A 17,188-nucleotide genomic window follows, 5' to 3' on the forward strand; every position below is an offset into this window, starting at 1 on the left:
TGTCATGTATATATAAACAATCTTATCTCGCAGTTCCCTAGTTTGGCTTTTAACCTCCTATTGTCTTTTGAGCTGCAGTTTTAACCCAGTCTGTATAGGAACTAACATCTGTCCAGAAGCGCCTGAAAGCCTTTGGGGCCAGCGGCCAGTGGGCGGAACCAGCACGTCCTGACAGATTTGCCCGGTCCCTTTCCTCCCTCCCCTCCCCCCTCCCCCCCTCCCCCTCCCCCTCCCCCCCCTCCCCTCCCCCTCCCCCCCCCCCCCCCCCCCTCCCCCCCCCCCCCCCCTCCCCCCCCCTTCACCCCCTCGGGGGCGGAGCCAAAGAACGCTCCGCCTGGGTGCGCCGCTTCCGTTGCCATAGCGACCGGGGGAGGGAAGCTAGTGCTTCTGTACCCCGCGAAACAAAACCTGGGGAGCTGAGGCCTACGCCAGGCGAGAGTCGCCGGCGTGCGTAACGTTGGCGCACGTGACTCCGGCCCGGGCTACAAGGCGCGTGCGCAGTGGGACTTGAGCGCCCCTGGTCCTTGTCTGGCGGCTTTCGGCTGCTGCGCGGCCCTGAGGTGGGACCGGCTTCCCGGTGCCGCGAGGGCGCGACCGGACAGCCTTCCCACCTGTCCAGCGCACCACCTCCTTGCCTTGTGGCTGGAGGCACCGCGGACCCAAAGGGAGCGACCATCCCGGGAAGCAGCCCCGAGAGCGGAAGTGCAGAATGACTTCCTCGAGGGAGTAAAGTGCAGCCTCCCCAGACACTGGGACCCAGGTGGGCGTGGGCGAAGGTAATCCAGGCCTGGGTACGATCCCGGGCCCTCCTTCGACTTCCCAGCGGGTGAGCCAGGGGCTGGGACCGAGTTTCCTTCAGGTCAGGGACCGGGCCTCTGGAGTGGGGTTTGGGACTTGACTAGATGAAATGATATCTGGGGTGCCCAGCCCAAAGTCAGCCCTGGATACTCACTGGCCATTGTTTTCAGTTGCTAGTAGGAGGAGTTGGCGCAAGCACTTGGAACTCCTTTGTAAGTGTCAGTTGAGAGGTAAAAACTGTTGATGAGATCTTGTGGGTTTTGTTTTGGGTTTACGAATTTTACAAGTATTTCCTTGCGCGGGGGCTACATAACTGCCTACTTGAGTTTGCAATATGAGAATGGTAATAGCGATCCACTTAGCAGAATTATGATGCCACAAAGCTCAATGGAGTGTTTAATGAAAGGCTCAGAGGATCATATACTGGAAAATTTTTCCACACGCTGTAAGCAACATAGTTTTGTTTTGTTTTGTTTTGTTTTTTTTAAAGTCATGCATTTAAGTGCTGAAGTGAAGTTGAGGTGCACTATTATGACTCATATTCAGAACCTGAAGAGAGAGATACCTTTTGTGGTAAGTATGATATCCACTCATTTATTCAGTAAATACTTGCTGAGTGCTTACAGTGTACCAGGCAGTGTCCAACTTCTTGGAATGGTTTATGTGTAAACAAAACAAAGATCTCTGCCCTGTGGAGCTCACATTCTAGTTTGGGGAAGACAAATAATAAACAGTAAACATGAAGCAAGTTATAGGTTGGAAGGACATAAGTACCATAGGAGAAAAATACAGCGAGATAAGAGGCATGGAGAATGCAAGATGCAATCTCAACTTAGGTAGGCTTCACTGAGAAAATGACATTTGAGCAAATATTGGAAGGAGGTGAAGGAGTTAGCTATGCTGATAGCTGGGGAAAGAGCATTCCAGAAGGAGGGACAACCAATGCAGAAAGACTTTTGGCTTGGAATGTGCTTGGTGTCTTCAGTGAACAGCAGAAAGGCCTGTTTGGCTGGAGTAGTGAGTAAGGGAGTAGTAATAAATAAAAATTAGGTGGCAACACAGCAAAAGTATAGTCAGAACGGTGGAGTGTCTGAATCACTTAAGTTGTCCTCATGTGAAGGTAATTACCTATTAGCTTAGGTAAGATTTCACAGCTTAACTACAGCCATTAATTAGTATGTGAAGTTAATGACTAAAATTACACTTTTTCCAAAATAGAATATAGATGAGATCTAAACATGGCTGTCATTTCCAGCAAGCACAATGCAAATTAAGACAGGCGAGCTTGTTGTAAAAAACTTTTATTTGCCCTTATTTAAGATTTTAGTGAATGTGGAAACACCTCAGTTTTGTCTTCCTTTAGAAGTTTGTCTAAATATAGCTCTACCAGTAAAAAACAAACAAACGAAAAACAGGTATAGTGGCTGACACCTTTAATCCCAGCACCTTGGAAGGCTGAGTTGGAGGGACTGCTTGAGCCCAGGATTTTGAGACCAGCCTGGGCAACAGAGCAAGACCCCATCTCTACAATTTTTTTTTTTTTTTTTTTTTAACTAACTGGGTGTGGTCATGCACGTCTGTAGTCCCAGCTACTTTGGAGGCTGAGGTGGGAGGATCCTTTGAGCCTGGGAGGAGGTCAAGGCCTCGGGGAGCTATGACCTGTGCCACTGCGCTCCAGCCTGGGTAGCAAAGTGAGACCCTGTCTCAAAAAAAATTTTTTTTAATCTAAATATAGTGTGGCAAACAAATGACTAAGAAGACACCTGTTACTTCAGGGAAATTACAAACTGGTAGAGTAGACTTGCAAATAATTTAAACATAAAGTAAAGAATGAAAAAAGTGTGCTAAAAGAACAATACAAAGTAAATGCTAAAAGACACATCATTTGAATATTATTGTATGTATTACGGCAGTAGTTCCCTTTATTTCTCATTTTGTCCTTGAACATCTGCTTTTCTGGAATGATGATTTGATTGTCAATTTTTTCATATTTAACAAATTTAGATTTTTTTGAAAATCATTTGTAGAACGCATTGTATATGCTAAATAAGTGCAGAATTTATGAACTAGAGCATCTGTTGATTAACATTACACTAACAGGTACCATGTAATACTCATTGCTCTCCCTGCTGGAATTCGTAACTTTTCCAAAACTCTGCCATTAAGCCATACTTCTCATATCCTTTTTCCTCTTCAGAAGGAAGAGGTTTCTTTGTTTCTGGTTTCTTTGGCAGTGTTGACTGCCAGAGTATGTAGAGTGACTATTTGTAATTTGTATATTTAATACGTATATTTCTTCAGTATAAAATTCTGCTGTCCAAGTGTTAAGAAGTTTTAGTGGCTAGAAGAAATAATGATATTTTATGGTGGAAGTGTGGAGCTGTCTGAACCATATGAATACCAGGGATCTGTAGTTTGAGACATACCAGGGTAAACTGTTGGTCAGTTTCAGCATCAAACAGAAAAAGGCTAACCACTCAAGTATAGCACAGTTTACAAGTAGTATGGTGATGAACGTTAGTTGATGACCTATGTAGGTGATTGGTACCACCAAAGTGCCTGTCTTAGAGAATGAAATCTGGACAGAGGATGTATTCAGCAATCCTACTAGGGGGGTAAGTGGCTTGTGGCAGGATCAGTACTGGGTTCAGGTGCATGATCCTTTCCCTGAAGGAGGTAAGGTATGATGGGAACTAAAAAAAACAAAAAGTCACATGTTGGAGCTTGAACAAAGGTCATGTCCAGCAATGAACCTCTAAGGGTGTGTTTGTTTGAGGTCATGTAGGTTTTGTCACAGCCATTGGTGTGAAGAACTTTGGGGAAGAGTTAGATGGGTTACTATGATAATCAGAGCTGTCATTCACTGACAATTATTCTTTGTTATATTTTTTTATATGCTAGTATGTTTTATCTTCTTCTTAAAAAATGATAGGCTTTTTTTTTTTTTTTTTTTTAATGAGAAGAAACCAAATCCCAGAGATGGAATTTGCCCAAGGCCGCTTATTAAGCCATAATTAGCAAAGCTGGAATTTGAACCCAGGTCTTGGATATCAAAACCTTTTTCATTATTCCAAATTACCTGGTTAAATAACAGAGTATGCTGACTTTAGCCTTCACATTTTATGGAGTTTGTCATGAGTGTGATCATATTTGCTGCTCATGAGATTTCACTCACTAAGAAATTTGATTCATTTAATGTGTTTTCTCTTCCTAGATTTTAATTTGATTTGAAAATGAGTAAGTGCAGAAAGACACCAGTTCAGCAGCTAGCAAGTCCCATGTCATTCAGCCCAGATGTTCTTGCTGACATTTTTGAACTCTTTGCCAAGAACTTTTCTTATGGCAAGCCACTTAATAATGAGTGGCAGTTACCAGATCCCAGTGAGATTTTCACCTGTGACCACACTGAATTTAATGCATTTCTTGATTTGAAGAACTCCCTAAATGAAGTAAAAAACCTACTGAGTGATAAGAAACTGGATGAGTGGCATGAGCACACTGCTTTCACTAATAAAGCAGGGAAAATCATTTCTCATGTTAGAAAATCTGTGAATGCTGAACTTTGTACTCAAGCATGGTGTAAGTTCCATGAGATTTTGTGCAGCTTTCCACTTATTCCACAGGAAGCTTTTCAGAATGGAAAACTGAATTCTCTACACCTTTGTGAAGCTCCAGGAGCTTTTATAGCTAGTCTCAACCACTACTTAAAATCCCATCGGTTTCCTTGTGATTGGAGTTGGGTAGCGAATACTCTGAATCCATACCATGAAGCAAATGATGACCTCATGATGATTATGGATGACCGACTTATTGCAAATACCTTGCATTGGTGGTACTTTGGTCCAGATAACACTGGTGATATCATGACCCTGAAATTCTTGACTGGACTTCAGAATTTCATAAGCAGCATGGCTACTGTTCACTTGGTCACTGCAGATGGGAGTTTTGATTGCCAAGGAAACCCAGGTGAACAAGAAGCTTTAGTTTCTTCTTTGCATTACTGTGAAGTTGTCACTGCTCTGACCACTCTCGGAAATGGTGGCTCTTTTGTTTTGAAGATGTTTACTATGTTCGAACATTGTTCCATAAACTTGATGTACCTGCTGAACTGTTGCTTTGACCAAGTCCATGTTTTCAAACCTGCTACTAGCAAGGCAGGAAACTCCGAAGTCTATGTCGTTTGCCTCCACTATAAGGGGAAAGAGGCCATCCATCCTCTGTTATCTAAGATGATCTTGAATTTTGGGACTGAAATGAAAAGGAAAGCCCTCTTTCCCCATCATGTGATTCCTGATTCTTTTCTTAAGAGACATGAAGAATGTTGTGTGTTCTTTCATAAATATCAGCTAGAGACTATTTCTGAGAACATTCGTCTGTTTGAGTGCATGGGAAAAGCGGAACAAGAAAAGCTGAATAACTTAAGGGATTGTGCTGTACAATATTTTATGCAAAAATTTCAGCTGAAACATCTTTCCAGAAATAATTGGCTAGTAAAAAAATCTGGTATTGGTTGTAGTACAAATACAAAATGGTTTGGGCAGAGGAACAAATATTTTAAAACTTATAATGAAAGGAAGATGCTAGAAGCCCTTTCATGGAAAGATAAAGTAGCCAAAGGATACTTTAATAGTTGGGCTGAAGAACATGGTGTATATCATCCTGGGCAAAGTTCTATTTTAGAAGGAGCAGCTTCCAATCTTGAGTGTCACTTATGGCATATTTTGGAGGGAAAGAAACTGCCAAAGGTAAAGTGTTCTCCTTTTTGCAATGGTGAAATTTTAAAATCTCTTAATGAAGCAATTGAAAAGTCATTAGGAGGAGCTTTTAATTTGGATTCCAAGTTTAGGCCAAAACAGCAGTATTCTTGTTCTTGTCATGTTTTTTCAGAAGAACTGATATTTTCCGAGTTGTGTAGCCTTACCAAGTGCCTTCAGGATGAGCAGGTTGTAGAACCCAGCAATCAAATAAAGTGCCTGCTGGTGGGCTTTTCGACTTCCCATAATATCAAAATGCATATACCATTGGAAGTTCGACTCCTAGAATCAGCTGAACTCACAACTTTTAGCTGTTCATTGCTTCATGATGGAGATCCAACTTACCAGCATTTATTTTTGGACTGCCTTCTACATTCATTGCGGGAGCTTCATACAGGAGATGTTATGATTTTGCCTGTACTTTCTTGTTTCACAAGATTTATGGCTGGTTTGATCTTTGTACTCCACAGTTGTTTTAGATTCATTACCTTTTTTTGTCCCACATCCTCTGATCCCCTGAGGACCTGTGCAGTCCTGTTATGTGTTGGTTATCAGGACCTTCCAAATCCAGTTTTCCAATATTTGCAGAGTGTGAATGAATTGTTGAGCACTTCGCTCAACTCTGACTCACCCCAGCAGGTTTTACAGTTTGTGCCAATGGAGGTACTCCTTAAGGGGGCACTGCTTGATTTTTTGTGGGATTTGAATGCTGCCATTGCTAAAAGGCATTTGCATTTCATTATTCAAAGAGAGAGAGAAGAAATTATCAACAGCCTTCAGTTACAACACTGAATATGTTCTTTGAGATTCAACTTTATGACTTCTTATAATTTGCCCAGTATTGCATCCTGTTGTTCTATTAATTTAAAAACCTTTTTATTTTGGGGGAAGGCCAACGTTTGCATCATTCAAAGTCTTAATTCTGGAAAACCATCCATTCTGATCTCTAGGGTATATACACCTACAGGCATAGAGCTCTTCCACGTGGTGGAATCTATGCAGTGATAGATATTCACACTCTAAATATGAGGTGTGTGTATATGTGTATGGGTGGACACAGCCATGCTTACATATGCTGTTTAGTTGGTCTTAATCTGCTTAAGATTTGCATCTGTGTGCCTTTGTTCAGATTAGTTTTTTTTTTTCCCCCCAGCCGATTTCCTCTTGGTGGCTAATGCTGTTAGTGAATTTTCCAACTAATTTCCACTCATTGGTTAATATTGTTAATGAATTGATAGAGGTAATTGAGGAAAGGAAATGAGTGAGTCACTGTTCAGCAACACTGATTTCTGTTAACACATCAGTTATGAATTTCAGGGAATTCATCTCGCCAGATTCTTGATAACATGCCATTCATTGCCCTTAGGGGATTGACCCTATCTTCTTATATGGCTCAAATAAAACTAGTGTGCTGTTGTATGAATCTTTTACTGACTACACCGTCCAACTAAAAAAAGATAACGGGGCAGCTTTAAACCAAAGATCATGTTTAGAACAATGAAAAATTATTTGTTGTATCTAATACTTGCCTGTATCATGAAAAGCTTCATTCAGCAATGATGTAATAATTTTTAACTTCCAGGAAATAATCTGTGAATGGAAAGATTTTTTCAAGATTTTGAGATAGTATTTAGTCTCATGTTGGGAACACAAGAATGTGATGGACATAGTGAATACTAAAGAAAACTCTTCAGACTTTCAGAATGATGGTTTAGAATTTAAATTTTTAATCTTTACTGATTTCTTTTTTTCAGTATGAAAATAGCACTTTACCAAAAGATTAGCCATGAAATGGTTATTTTGCCAGTTGCATTTGATTTCTTTTGTATTTGCAATGTAATGAGTCCTTTTATTTCTTCTGTATTTGCAGTGTAATGAGTTTTTGTGGCAAACTGTATTAAGCAATTTTTCATTATCTTGAAGTTCCATAAAGTGGAGAATATTTATATTCTCACATGCATTTTAGGCACTTTTGTTATGTGAAAATAGATGTATTTCTGATGCATTTGGTTAATAAATACTAATCTGAAAATTTTCATGTTCTTTGCTATTTTGAATTCCGTTACAGATTCATGAATAAAGTCATTACTAGAGAGATTTTGTGTTCATCTTTTTTAAAGGGAATTATGGAAGAAGTTAAAAATATAAGCTGGAAACAGACATTTTTAAAGGGAGCTTTGAATGACAGTTAATGTTCTTTCATTTTCTCTTATTTGCTTTCATTAAAATTTAGTCCTTAATATTGTAATATTTTTGGAAGATCTACTTCAGGAAAGAAACTGAATACTTAAGGGGGGTTGGGAGAGGAGTGTGTGGAGGCCTGGAAGTAGATTTTTGAAAGAAAGCTGATTTCCTACTGGTGACTCTAGGAAGCAATTCCAGTTGTATGATGATGGAAGTCTGATAGAAGGTTGATTACCAGGAGGGAAAAAAAACACTCTTAGAAAACCATTTTGCACTTAATAGTCTTTATGCCTTGCTAAGTGGGATTCAATATACTAATAATGCAGCTTATTTTTTGTTTATTTTAACTATTTGATAAGAATGAAGTTGAAAGCATGGTTCCAGATTCTAGCATTATGACTGTCTTTAAGCCCTTCAAATAAGTATTGAATGCTTAGTGTTTTGTTGACTCTAATCTGTATTGGAATATGTAACACTGGAGTATTCTCAAGTGTACTTTGCTTTTTAACATGGCTTTTGGAATCAATTCTTCATCTGATTCATTGGATTCAAATTGCCTTAGAGGTAGAGATGACTTGAGGAAGGTTCAGATTGAACTGGATGTATTAATAGATGACAGGTACTAATGATTTATATGAATTTCTCTTTGAGAGAAAGGAGAGAAAAAAATGCTATTCAAAAGATGAATGGAAAGGTAGAAGAGGACAGGAAGAGATGAGAGTACGCATGTTTTACCAAGGTAGACCGTTCTTAAAAACTTTTTTCCACAGGTTTTGAGATTTTTAATTTGTAATGTCTATTAAAAAACAGATCAAATTAATTCCTTTGTAATCTGTTTAATTTCAACAAAACATACACTTAATGTAAGTATTATACTCTTAAAATGATGACAAATTATTATATGGAGATGGGACAGATATGCAAGACCTGGCTGCAGATTTGTTTACTACATAGTTAACACTGAAAAGAGAGATTCAATTATTTTATAGTAGGCTTCCCACACCTTTAAAAAAAAACTGGATAAAACATTTCAGGGTGATCTTAGGAACAAAACTCACTATAAAACAAAAATTTCAATATTGAAACAATATGAATATTTCAAATTCAATATTGAAATGGAAAATGAATTTCCATTTCAATGGTAAGCATTTTTTAGGGTTGGCCTAATGGGCCAAGTAGCAAGTAAACTCAAAACTTGACACTACATATGGTAACTTATAGTATGTAGGTATGTTTTAGGACATGTAATGAAAAGAATAATCCTCAATAGATGTATAATGGGTTGTAATTATTTTGAGCCTCTAATGCATTATTTAGTTTATATAAAATTGCAGGCCTTGAATAATGAGTTCTCCCCTGTCCCCTTATACTCTTATTGTCTGTTTAATATTTGCTTTTTCTTTGTTGGCCAAAACAAATGCAAATAACTTATTTTTGATAACTATGAGTTTATACTGGAATGACTTGGGAGGAGGTGAAGCATCTTTATGACCACAGATACATGAAAGTGCATTATTAGTGAAAAGATTTAAAAATTATCTGTCATTAAGCATAGTTAGCATTTAATTTCACTCAACCCAGCCTGTGGCTGATAGTGTGGCTGAGCGGTCTAACTTCACTCAACTGAAAATTTTAGTCCAATCTGCTTGTGTTCACATATAGGTTGTGTACTCATTTACAAATTGTATCCATGATAATATTTCTCTGAATTTTTTGAGATCTTGATCTTTGTGTCTTTTCAAAGCCATATCAACTAGGTGTGATCATTCTGTGTTCATACCAAGTGCAGCACATCAGTTTAGCTTGTTATGGGACAGGTAGTATTAATATTGTGGCCATATTTTAATTTATGACTTAGATTGTTGTGATTTAAGGAAAACATTTGTAAATAATTTTCTTTAAACTATTTGTGTTCATTACCTTGAAATATTTTACTGATCTTTGCTGATAAACATATTTTATGTGTTTCTGCATTTTTTTGCTATTTAAGATGGTGCTTCAACACCAAATTATTTTACTGGGCAAGACAGATGTGTTTTTTCTATCTACTTTTGAGAGTTTCTATTTTGCTTCCATTGAATCCCAGCATTGAAAAATCTGTATCTACAACAGAATAGCTGGGAAAATTGAAAACAAGCAGAAATATTTTTGAGTGGATTTCTTTTTAGTAGGGTAAACAATACCCCTGCAACTACAGTAATGTTAATCTTTTTGGAGCTATTTCTCTTACTGCTTGCATCATTCAGTTTGAGCATTACTTTGAGTGATATTACATTGTTATGTCTTTTTTAATTTTCTTTTTTTTAGGATTATAAATTCATCAAGCACATGTGCTTATTGTGAATAAGTATATGACATGTACTTATTTTGTGTGCTGTATCATCAATATAGGTTTCTACAGAATGTTATTTGATTTTGTTTTTATTATAGAAAACCTTCAAACATACACAAAATTAAAGTGATGTAACAACCCCCACCCCCACCCCATGTACCTGCAACCCAGGTTTTGTAACTATCAGCATTTTACTGAACTTGTTTTATCCTCCACTTTTTTTCTTGGAGTATTTTAAATTCATGAAATACATATCTCTACATACATACAGACATACAAATACATATCTTTCACAGATAAGCAATTTACCACACCTAACAATATCACCCAATACCTAGTCCATGTTTAATAACCATTTTCAATATCACCCAATACTTATTTTCCAGGTTGTCTCAGAAATACCTTTTTATCATATTTTTTTCCTTTCAGATAAGGAGCCAAATAAGGCTTCTTGTGTTTATTTGATGTCTCTGAGGTCTCTCTTAATCGATTTAGTCCCTGTCCCCGAGCCCAGCCCCAACATTTTGTTTGCCATGCCATTTAAACTGCTGAGGAACTGGTTATTTGTCCTGTAACCATTTTTATAATCTGAATTTGGCTGATTAGTTATTTGTGATTACTTTTTAATTGCATTTCTATGCCACAGATTTCCTATAGATTGGTAGGTAGATCTGCAGAATTGATTGCTTTTGGCAAGAATAGTTCATGAGGGTGGTGTGTACTTTCTTTTCGTCACTTCACAAGCACAAAATGGCTAGCTGCCTCCCTCAGTGATATAAAGGTTAATCAGTTTAGATATTGTCAACCTAATCCATCAGTTAAGTTTTCTATCTTTCACTTAATAGGTTTAGCATTCACTGAATATCGATACTAGCTCTATTTATTAAGGGTTGCAAGCAGTGTTTTCCTAACCATATTCCTTCTGAATTAATTGAACTTTTATGAAGATGACTTCATCAACTATTTTTTTCTGAAGTAGTTTCAGAAAGATAAATTTGTATCTTAGCAACCTTGAAAGGTGACCAATGAGATTTCTTTGTCGTGGTTGTGGTTGTTTTTAAACTCTCTAGGAACTCATGGTTGGTTGTATACTGGATATATTTTAATCAATTATGACTATTCTTACTTGATGTTCAAATTACTCAAATTTGGCTTGGGTGGGTAGGGGAAGGGCTCCTTCATGTTGATGCCTATGTCATGTTTTAAAATGTAATTCAACAGTCTGATAGCTTTCACACATTCTGGCATAATATGCGCCTGTTTCATTGTGTATATTTTCTTCCCAGAGCTGACATCCCTCTGATTTTAGTGGCTATAGTGCAGTGGATCTCAAAATGTTGGGCCTCAAAATTTAGTCTCTCAATAATTATCAAGGAATCCAAAGAGCTTTTGTTTGAGAGTTATATCTGTTTATATAATTCATGTCAGGAATTAACACAAATTTTATTAATGTTAATATAACTGATAAAACTATTACATGTTATAAATAATTTTTTATGAAAAATATCTTTCAAAACAAAATTTAGAAATGTGATATTGTTTACATTCTTACAAATCATTTTTATGTTTTTATAATAGGAGACAGCTGGATTCTCATCTGATTCTACATTCAATCTGTCGGATTACATTGTTTTTGTTGAAATATTTAAGAAAATATGGCCTCATATAGATATGAAGTTGGGAAAGGGAGGAGTATTTTAATAACCTTTAAGGTAATTATGGATTTTTTTGATGTTACATCAAAATTTGGCAGGTAGTAGTTTCTTAAACATTGGTTGCAATGAAGAATCAAGCTATACTATGAATTTTTTGGACTCTTACACTAAAATCTATTGATCTGTCTTGCACTTTGAATGGATCATTTACCTGTATGTGGTTTTTTTAACACCATGAATTTGTCATTTGAAAAATATTGGTTCACTGAGTTATGCAGATCATGCAAATGTTGACATATTTGATTATACATTATGCAAAAAATTACATTTTAAAACATCACCACTGATCTCATCAAACAAATCTAAGTATTGGGAAGCTGTCAGGCTCAGAGTGATGGACACAAGTTTTATAACATTCTAAGTTTTCCTTGAATGCTCAAATTTTATCATGTCAAAAAATACTGACAGTTGTTTTCCTTGAAGTGCTTGCTCACTTTATTCATTTTTGAGAAAATATCTGCCAAATACTCAAGTTTTAATAACTATAGTTTGCTAGTTTTTCTTTCCAGTAAAAGTGGTGTTTCATGAAAAATGCAGCATTTGACTTTGCAACTCAATTACACAAATGCTTTTCCTGGAGGCACGCATTCTGTTTTGGTGTGCAGCAAGAGCTTTATGTGTACACAACTTTCCGTTTCTTCACCAATATTATTAAAGTCATGTACTCTTAAGAGCAAGACTTAATACAATTAATATTTTTTGCTACTTCATCAAGGACCTTCTTAAGTAAAAATGGCTCCCTCTGACCCCCATTATGAGCATGTATGATGAAGAATACAATGCCTACTAGTATAGTTTGGTGCCCTGCCTTGATATGTGCTAAGGCAACAGCAGTTTTGCTCACCACTTCTTTGTACTATCAGTGCAACTACTGACATTGTGAAAAGGGGAAATGATGCATAATGTCTTGGTTTCAATGCAGGCAAACCCCAAAATTGGGGCTCAGCCTAGGAGGGTTCTTGGCTTCACACAGGATATAATTCATGTGTGAACCAACAGTACAAAGCCAAAGCAAGTTTATTTGAACAACAGACAGCAGCAGCAGCCCTGTGGATTGCTGGCTAGCAGTATATATGGCTATTCCTTGACTATATGCTACATAAGGGGCATGTTATTCATGACTTTTCTAGAAAAGAACTGGGGAGTTCCTGGAACCAAGGATTTCTCCCCTTTTAAACCATATAAGGAAACTTCTAGGGGTTGCCATGGCATTTGTAAACTGTCAAGTCACTGGTGGGAGTGTCTTTTAGCATGCAAATGCATTGTAATTAGCATATAATGAGCCATGAGGGTAACTAGAGGTTGCTGTAGTCACCATCTTGGTTTTAGCTGGTTTTGGCTGGTTTCTTTGCCAAGTTGGGTGCTGGGAACACAAGTCCTGCTGATCTCCTGTCTCAGTTTTACCATGAAAATAGTTTTGATCTCACAGACCCTTGAAAAGGTCCTTGGGCCACACTCTTAGAACTGTTACTTTAGTGTTTCCCCATTAGGTGCTGATTTTTTAGTTTACTATTTTTATTAAGGAGGTTTTCCTAATTTGGGGGTTTTTAAAAAACATAAATGTTTGTTTAAATGTTTCAATTTTTTGAATCAGTGGATATGAACATATTGTCTTTAATTCTGTTTTAATTACATTATTTCTTTGCTTTTCTTGTCTAAGGACTGCTGTGAATGTATGCTGTATATTAGCACCTGTCTTCTGTATCTGTTACTTTCTCTTAAATTATTTTTATCTTTTTATTTTTGTTTGATTTTTAATTTCCTTTTTCTATTTCTATTACTGTTTTCCATTATGTATATTAGCTCTTATGTTTAACATTTATATGTGAAGTAATTGGTTTCTTCTTATTTCCTTACTGATAAAAGAAAAACTTCAACTGAATTAAATTTAAAGGAGTTTAATTCAGCAATAGAAAATCTGTGAATTGGGCAGCCGCCTGAGCCAGAGTAGGCTCAGAGACTCTCAGTGCAGCCATGTGGTGGAAGAAGATTTATAGAAAGAAAAAGGAAAGTGATATACAGAAAACGCAAGTGAGATACAGAAACAGCTGGATTGGTTACAGATTGACATTTGCCTTATTTGAACAGGGTTCAAACAGTTGGCTACATTTGATTGGCCAAAACTCGGTGACTGGCACAAGCGTAAGCTATGGTCTGTTTATATCTCCACTTGTTATAGTTCATGATGTACAGAGAAACCTTTAGGACGAACTTAAAATATGTAAGGTGGCAGCTTCAGGCTAAACTTGATTTAATATTACTGAGTTCAATTTTTTTTTTTAATCTTCCTGCTGACTAATCATATAAACTGTATTTTTCTATTTTAATTTATGTTGTTCTTTTAGAGCTTCTATTTTCTTCTTTAATATCACTTGAATCCATCTTGCGACTTTTTTTAGTGTGTTTTCTTTGTGGTATGTTTCTCATATCATTTTCTGCCTTTTCCTTGCAATATCACTGTATCTAGGTTTAATTACAATCATTTTCTATGGCTCTTGTTTAAATGAGATTTCATTTTCCTGAACTTTTAGGAACTTTTATGTTCCTGTGTGATAGTGGAAGTGGACCAAAATAGATAGCTTTCCTAGCACAATATTTTCAGGGCTTTCTCCTTTAGTGTTACTTTAAAAGATTTAAAAATATGCCCTCTGCGTGTAGCCACCTTTATAGTGCTTTTTAAGCTCTGTCTTCCCTGGTTCCCTCCTTCACTAGTATCTGAACCGTCTCTTTTTTTTTTTTTTTTTTTAACCTCGTCTATGTCTGGTTTCTTTCACTCATTATGTTTGTGAGATTAATTTGTGTTGTTTCATGTATAGGATTCTATTATATAAATACATTACAACTTATTTATTCTACTATTTCCTGATACTTGGGATATTTTCAGTTTGGGCTGCTATAAACATTCTTCTATATACCATTTGATGCTCATATGAATGCATTTCTGTTGAATATTGGATTAATTATCTGGGGCTGCTATAACAAAGTACCACAAAATGGCCGGGCGCGGTGGCTCAAGCCTGTAATCCCAGCACTTTGGGAGGCCGAGACGGGCGGATCACGAGGTCAGGAGATCGAGACCATCCTGGCTAACACGGTGAAACCCCGTCTCTACTAAAAATACAAAAAAAAAAAAAACTAGCCGGGCGAGGTGGCGGGCGCCTGTAGTCCCAGCTACTCGGAAGACTGAGGCAGGAGAATGGCATAAACCTGGGAGGCGGAGCTTGCAGTGAGCTGAGATCCGGCCACTGTACTCCAACCTGGGCGGCAGAGCAAGACTCCGTCTCAAAAAAACAAAACAAAACAAAACAAAACAAAACAAAGTACCACAAACTAAGTGACTTAAACAACAGAAATTTATTATCTCACAGTTCTGGTGGCCAGATCTCCAAGATGAAGATGTTAGCCAGGCCTATCCTCACTCTGAAGGCACTAAGGATCTGTTCCAGGCCTCTCTCCTAGCTTCTGGGAATGCTTTGACTTGGAGTAGCGTAACTCTAGTTTTCACAAGGAATTTTCCCTATGTGAGTGATTCTGGGTTCAAATTCCCCCTTTTCATAAGGATACCAGCTATCTACATTTGCAACAACTACTTCCAAATAGGGTCACATTCTGTGGTACTGGGGTTAGCAGTTCAACATACTAATTTTTGGCAGACACAATTTAGACCATAACAGGTATGTACCTAGAAGTGGAATTGCTAAATCATCAAGTGGCTCGTAGATACTACCAACAGTTTTCCACAGTAGTATACTAATCTACACTCCTAGTAGTCATGTGTCAGACTTCCAATAGGGTATAGTAATTTCTGGCAACTTACTTAGTTCAGTATAATTTCAAAATGAACAGAAGAATTGCAAGAATAGTACAAGTAACTGCCACATATCCTCTATCAAGATTAATCAGTTGTTTACGTTTTTCCCTATTTGCTTTATCATTCTGTGGGTGCATATAATTTTATTATCTGAACCATTTGAGAGTAACTTAGAGACATTTTGCCCCCTTAAATACCTAGGTATACATTTTCTAAAAACAAGGATATTCTCTTATATCACCACAGTATAATGATCAAAGTCAGACTATTTAACATTGATGGAGTACTATTATCTAATTCATAGTCCATATTCAAATTTCAATAAGTGTCTAATTAATGTTCTTTATAGCTCCTCTGCCCCTCTGTCCCTAGTCCAGATCCAATCCGTGGTCATTCATTGTATTGGTTTTTATGTCTGTTTAGTCTATTTGAATCTGGAAGAATTTCTCAGCCATTCTTTGTCTTCTTGGCCTTGGAATTTTCAAAGTGTTTAGTTCAGTTATTTTATATATTGGCTCTCAATATGCATTTGCTTTATGTTTCCTCAGGTTTTGATTCAAGTTATAGATTTTTGGCAAAACCCCATAAAACTGATAGTATTTCCTTTTCAATGCATCATGTCAGGAGGCACAGGATGTTGGTTTTTTCCCAATGTTAGTAATGTTAACTTTGATCACTTGGTTAAGATGTTGTCTGCCAGGTTTCTCCATGACATTACTATCCTTGAATTTACAGATTCTTTTTTGTGCCATCTTCAATCTGTTAATTCCATCTAGAAAATTTTTCATCTCAGATGTTTTAGTGTTCAGTTCTGTGATTCCCATTTGATTCTCTTTTATAGTTTCTATTTTTCTGCTGATATTCTCCATATGTTCATTTCATATGATCATATTTTTCTTTAAGTCTTTTAACCTACTTATAATCGTGACTTTAAATTTCTTTTCTACTAATTCTAGCAACTGGGTCCTTTTAGGGTCAGATTTTATTGACTGGTTTTTCTCTTAACTGTGGATTACAATGTACTGTTCCCTCACATGTCTAGTAATTGTTTTGGCCACCAGACATAGTGGGTGATATGTTGTGATAATTTCTGAATCTCTTGTATGACTCTGAAGAGTGTGGATTTTTGTTCTAATGGGCAGTTAACTTGGCTGGCTCAAATTCCAGACTCCTCCCATGTTTTGGGCAGCCCCTGAAAGTTCTGCTTAGTTTTTTCAGCCTTTCCAGCTGTTGTCATTTGCTGGCAGTCTCATAGTCTTCTCTGTGTATTTATAGTTCAAGGGTTCGTCAAAGATTGGGTAGGAAATATAGAGAGATTTTAGAACTCCTTTTTCTTTGACCTCCTTCTTATTGGGATTCCCCCCTTTTCACCTACTATTGGAGACCCCAACTCTTATTATCTGACTCCGTAAGCCAATAGGATTACAGATTTCTGCTTGCATTTTAGTCTCCCCATGGGGAAAAGACTAGAGAGCACCCTTAAGCAAAAAGCCTTTGAAATACAAATATTCCTCCGTCTTAGTTACCTTAGTTTAGAGGTCAGTTCCCCTCTAATTTCTGCCACCTTTGTGTCTGTCTTTCTCCAGTGCCTTCA

The 17,188-nt window shown here is 37.3% G+C and overlaps 2 protein-coding genes across 4 annotated transcripts in view; both read left to right on the forward strand.

The window, feature by feature from the left end:
- The first annotated feature begins 440 nt into the window (after positions 1–440).
- On the forward strand, positions 441–7,649 carry CMTR2 (cap methyltransferase 2). 3 transcript variants are annotated; one of them, XM_050772703.1, is made up of 3 exons: positions 441–776; positions 1,289–1,371; positions 4,013–7,649. In XM_050772703.1, exon 3 carries the CDS (start codon positions 4,032–4,034, stop codon positions 6,342–6,344), a length of 2,313 nt encoding a protein of 770 aa, XP_050628660.1. In that variant the 5' UTR covers positions 441–776; positions 1,289–1,371; positions 4,013–4,031; the 3' UTR covers positions 6,345–7,649. The 3 variants fall into 3 exon arrangements, with proteins under 3 accessions (XP_050628660.1, XP_050628659.1, XP_050628661.1); XM_050772702.1 differs by having other exon boundaries at positions 441–760; XM_050772704.1 differs by having other exon boundaries at positions 748–826.
- Positions 7,650–11,634: 3,985 nt separating this feature from the next.
- Positions 11,635–17,188, forward strand: part of HYDIN (HYDIN axonemal central pair apparatus protein) — a 463,051-nt gene continuing 457,497 nt past the window's right edge. Inside the window, exon 1 of the mRNA XM_050772650.1 lies at positions 11,635–11,780. The gene's annotated coding sequence lies outside the window, so the exon portion shown is untranslated. The remainder of the gene's footprint in view (positions 11,781–17,188) is intronic.

Source organism: Macaca thibetana, chromosome 20 (genome assembly GCF_024542745.1).
Source record: "Macaca thibetana thibetana isolate TM-01 chromosome 20, ASM2454274v1, whole genome shotgun sequence".
NCBI lineage: Eukaryota > Metazoa > Chordata > Mammalia > Primates > Cercopithecidae > Macaca > Macaca thibetana.

Excerpts from the sequence above, each read along its gene's own strand:
- CMTR2 (XM_050772703.1), top strand. The coding sequence starts at position 4,032 with ATGAGTAAGTGCAGAAAGACACCAGTTCAGCAGCTAGCAAGTCCCATG.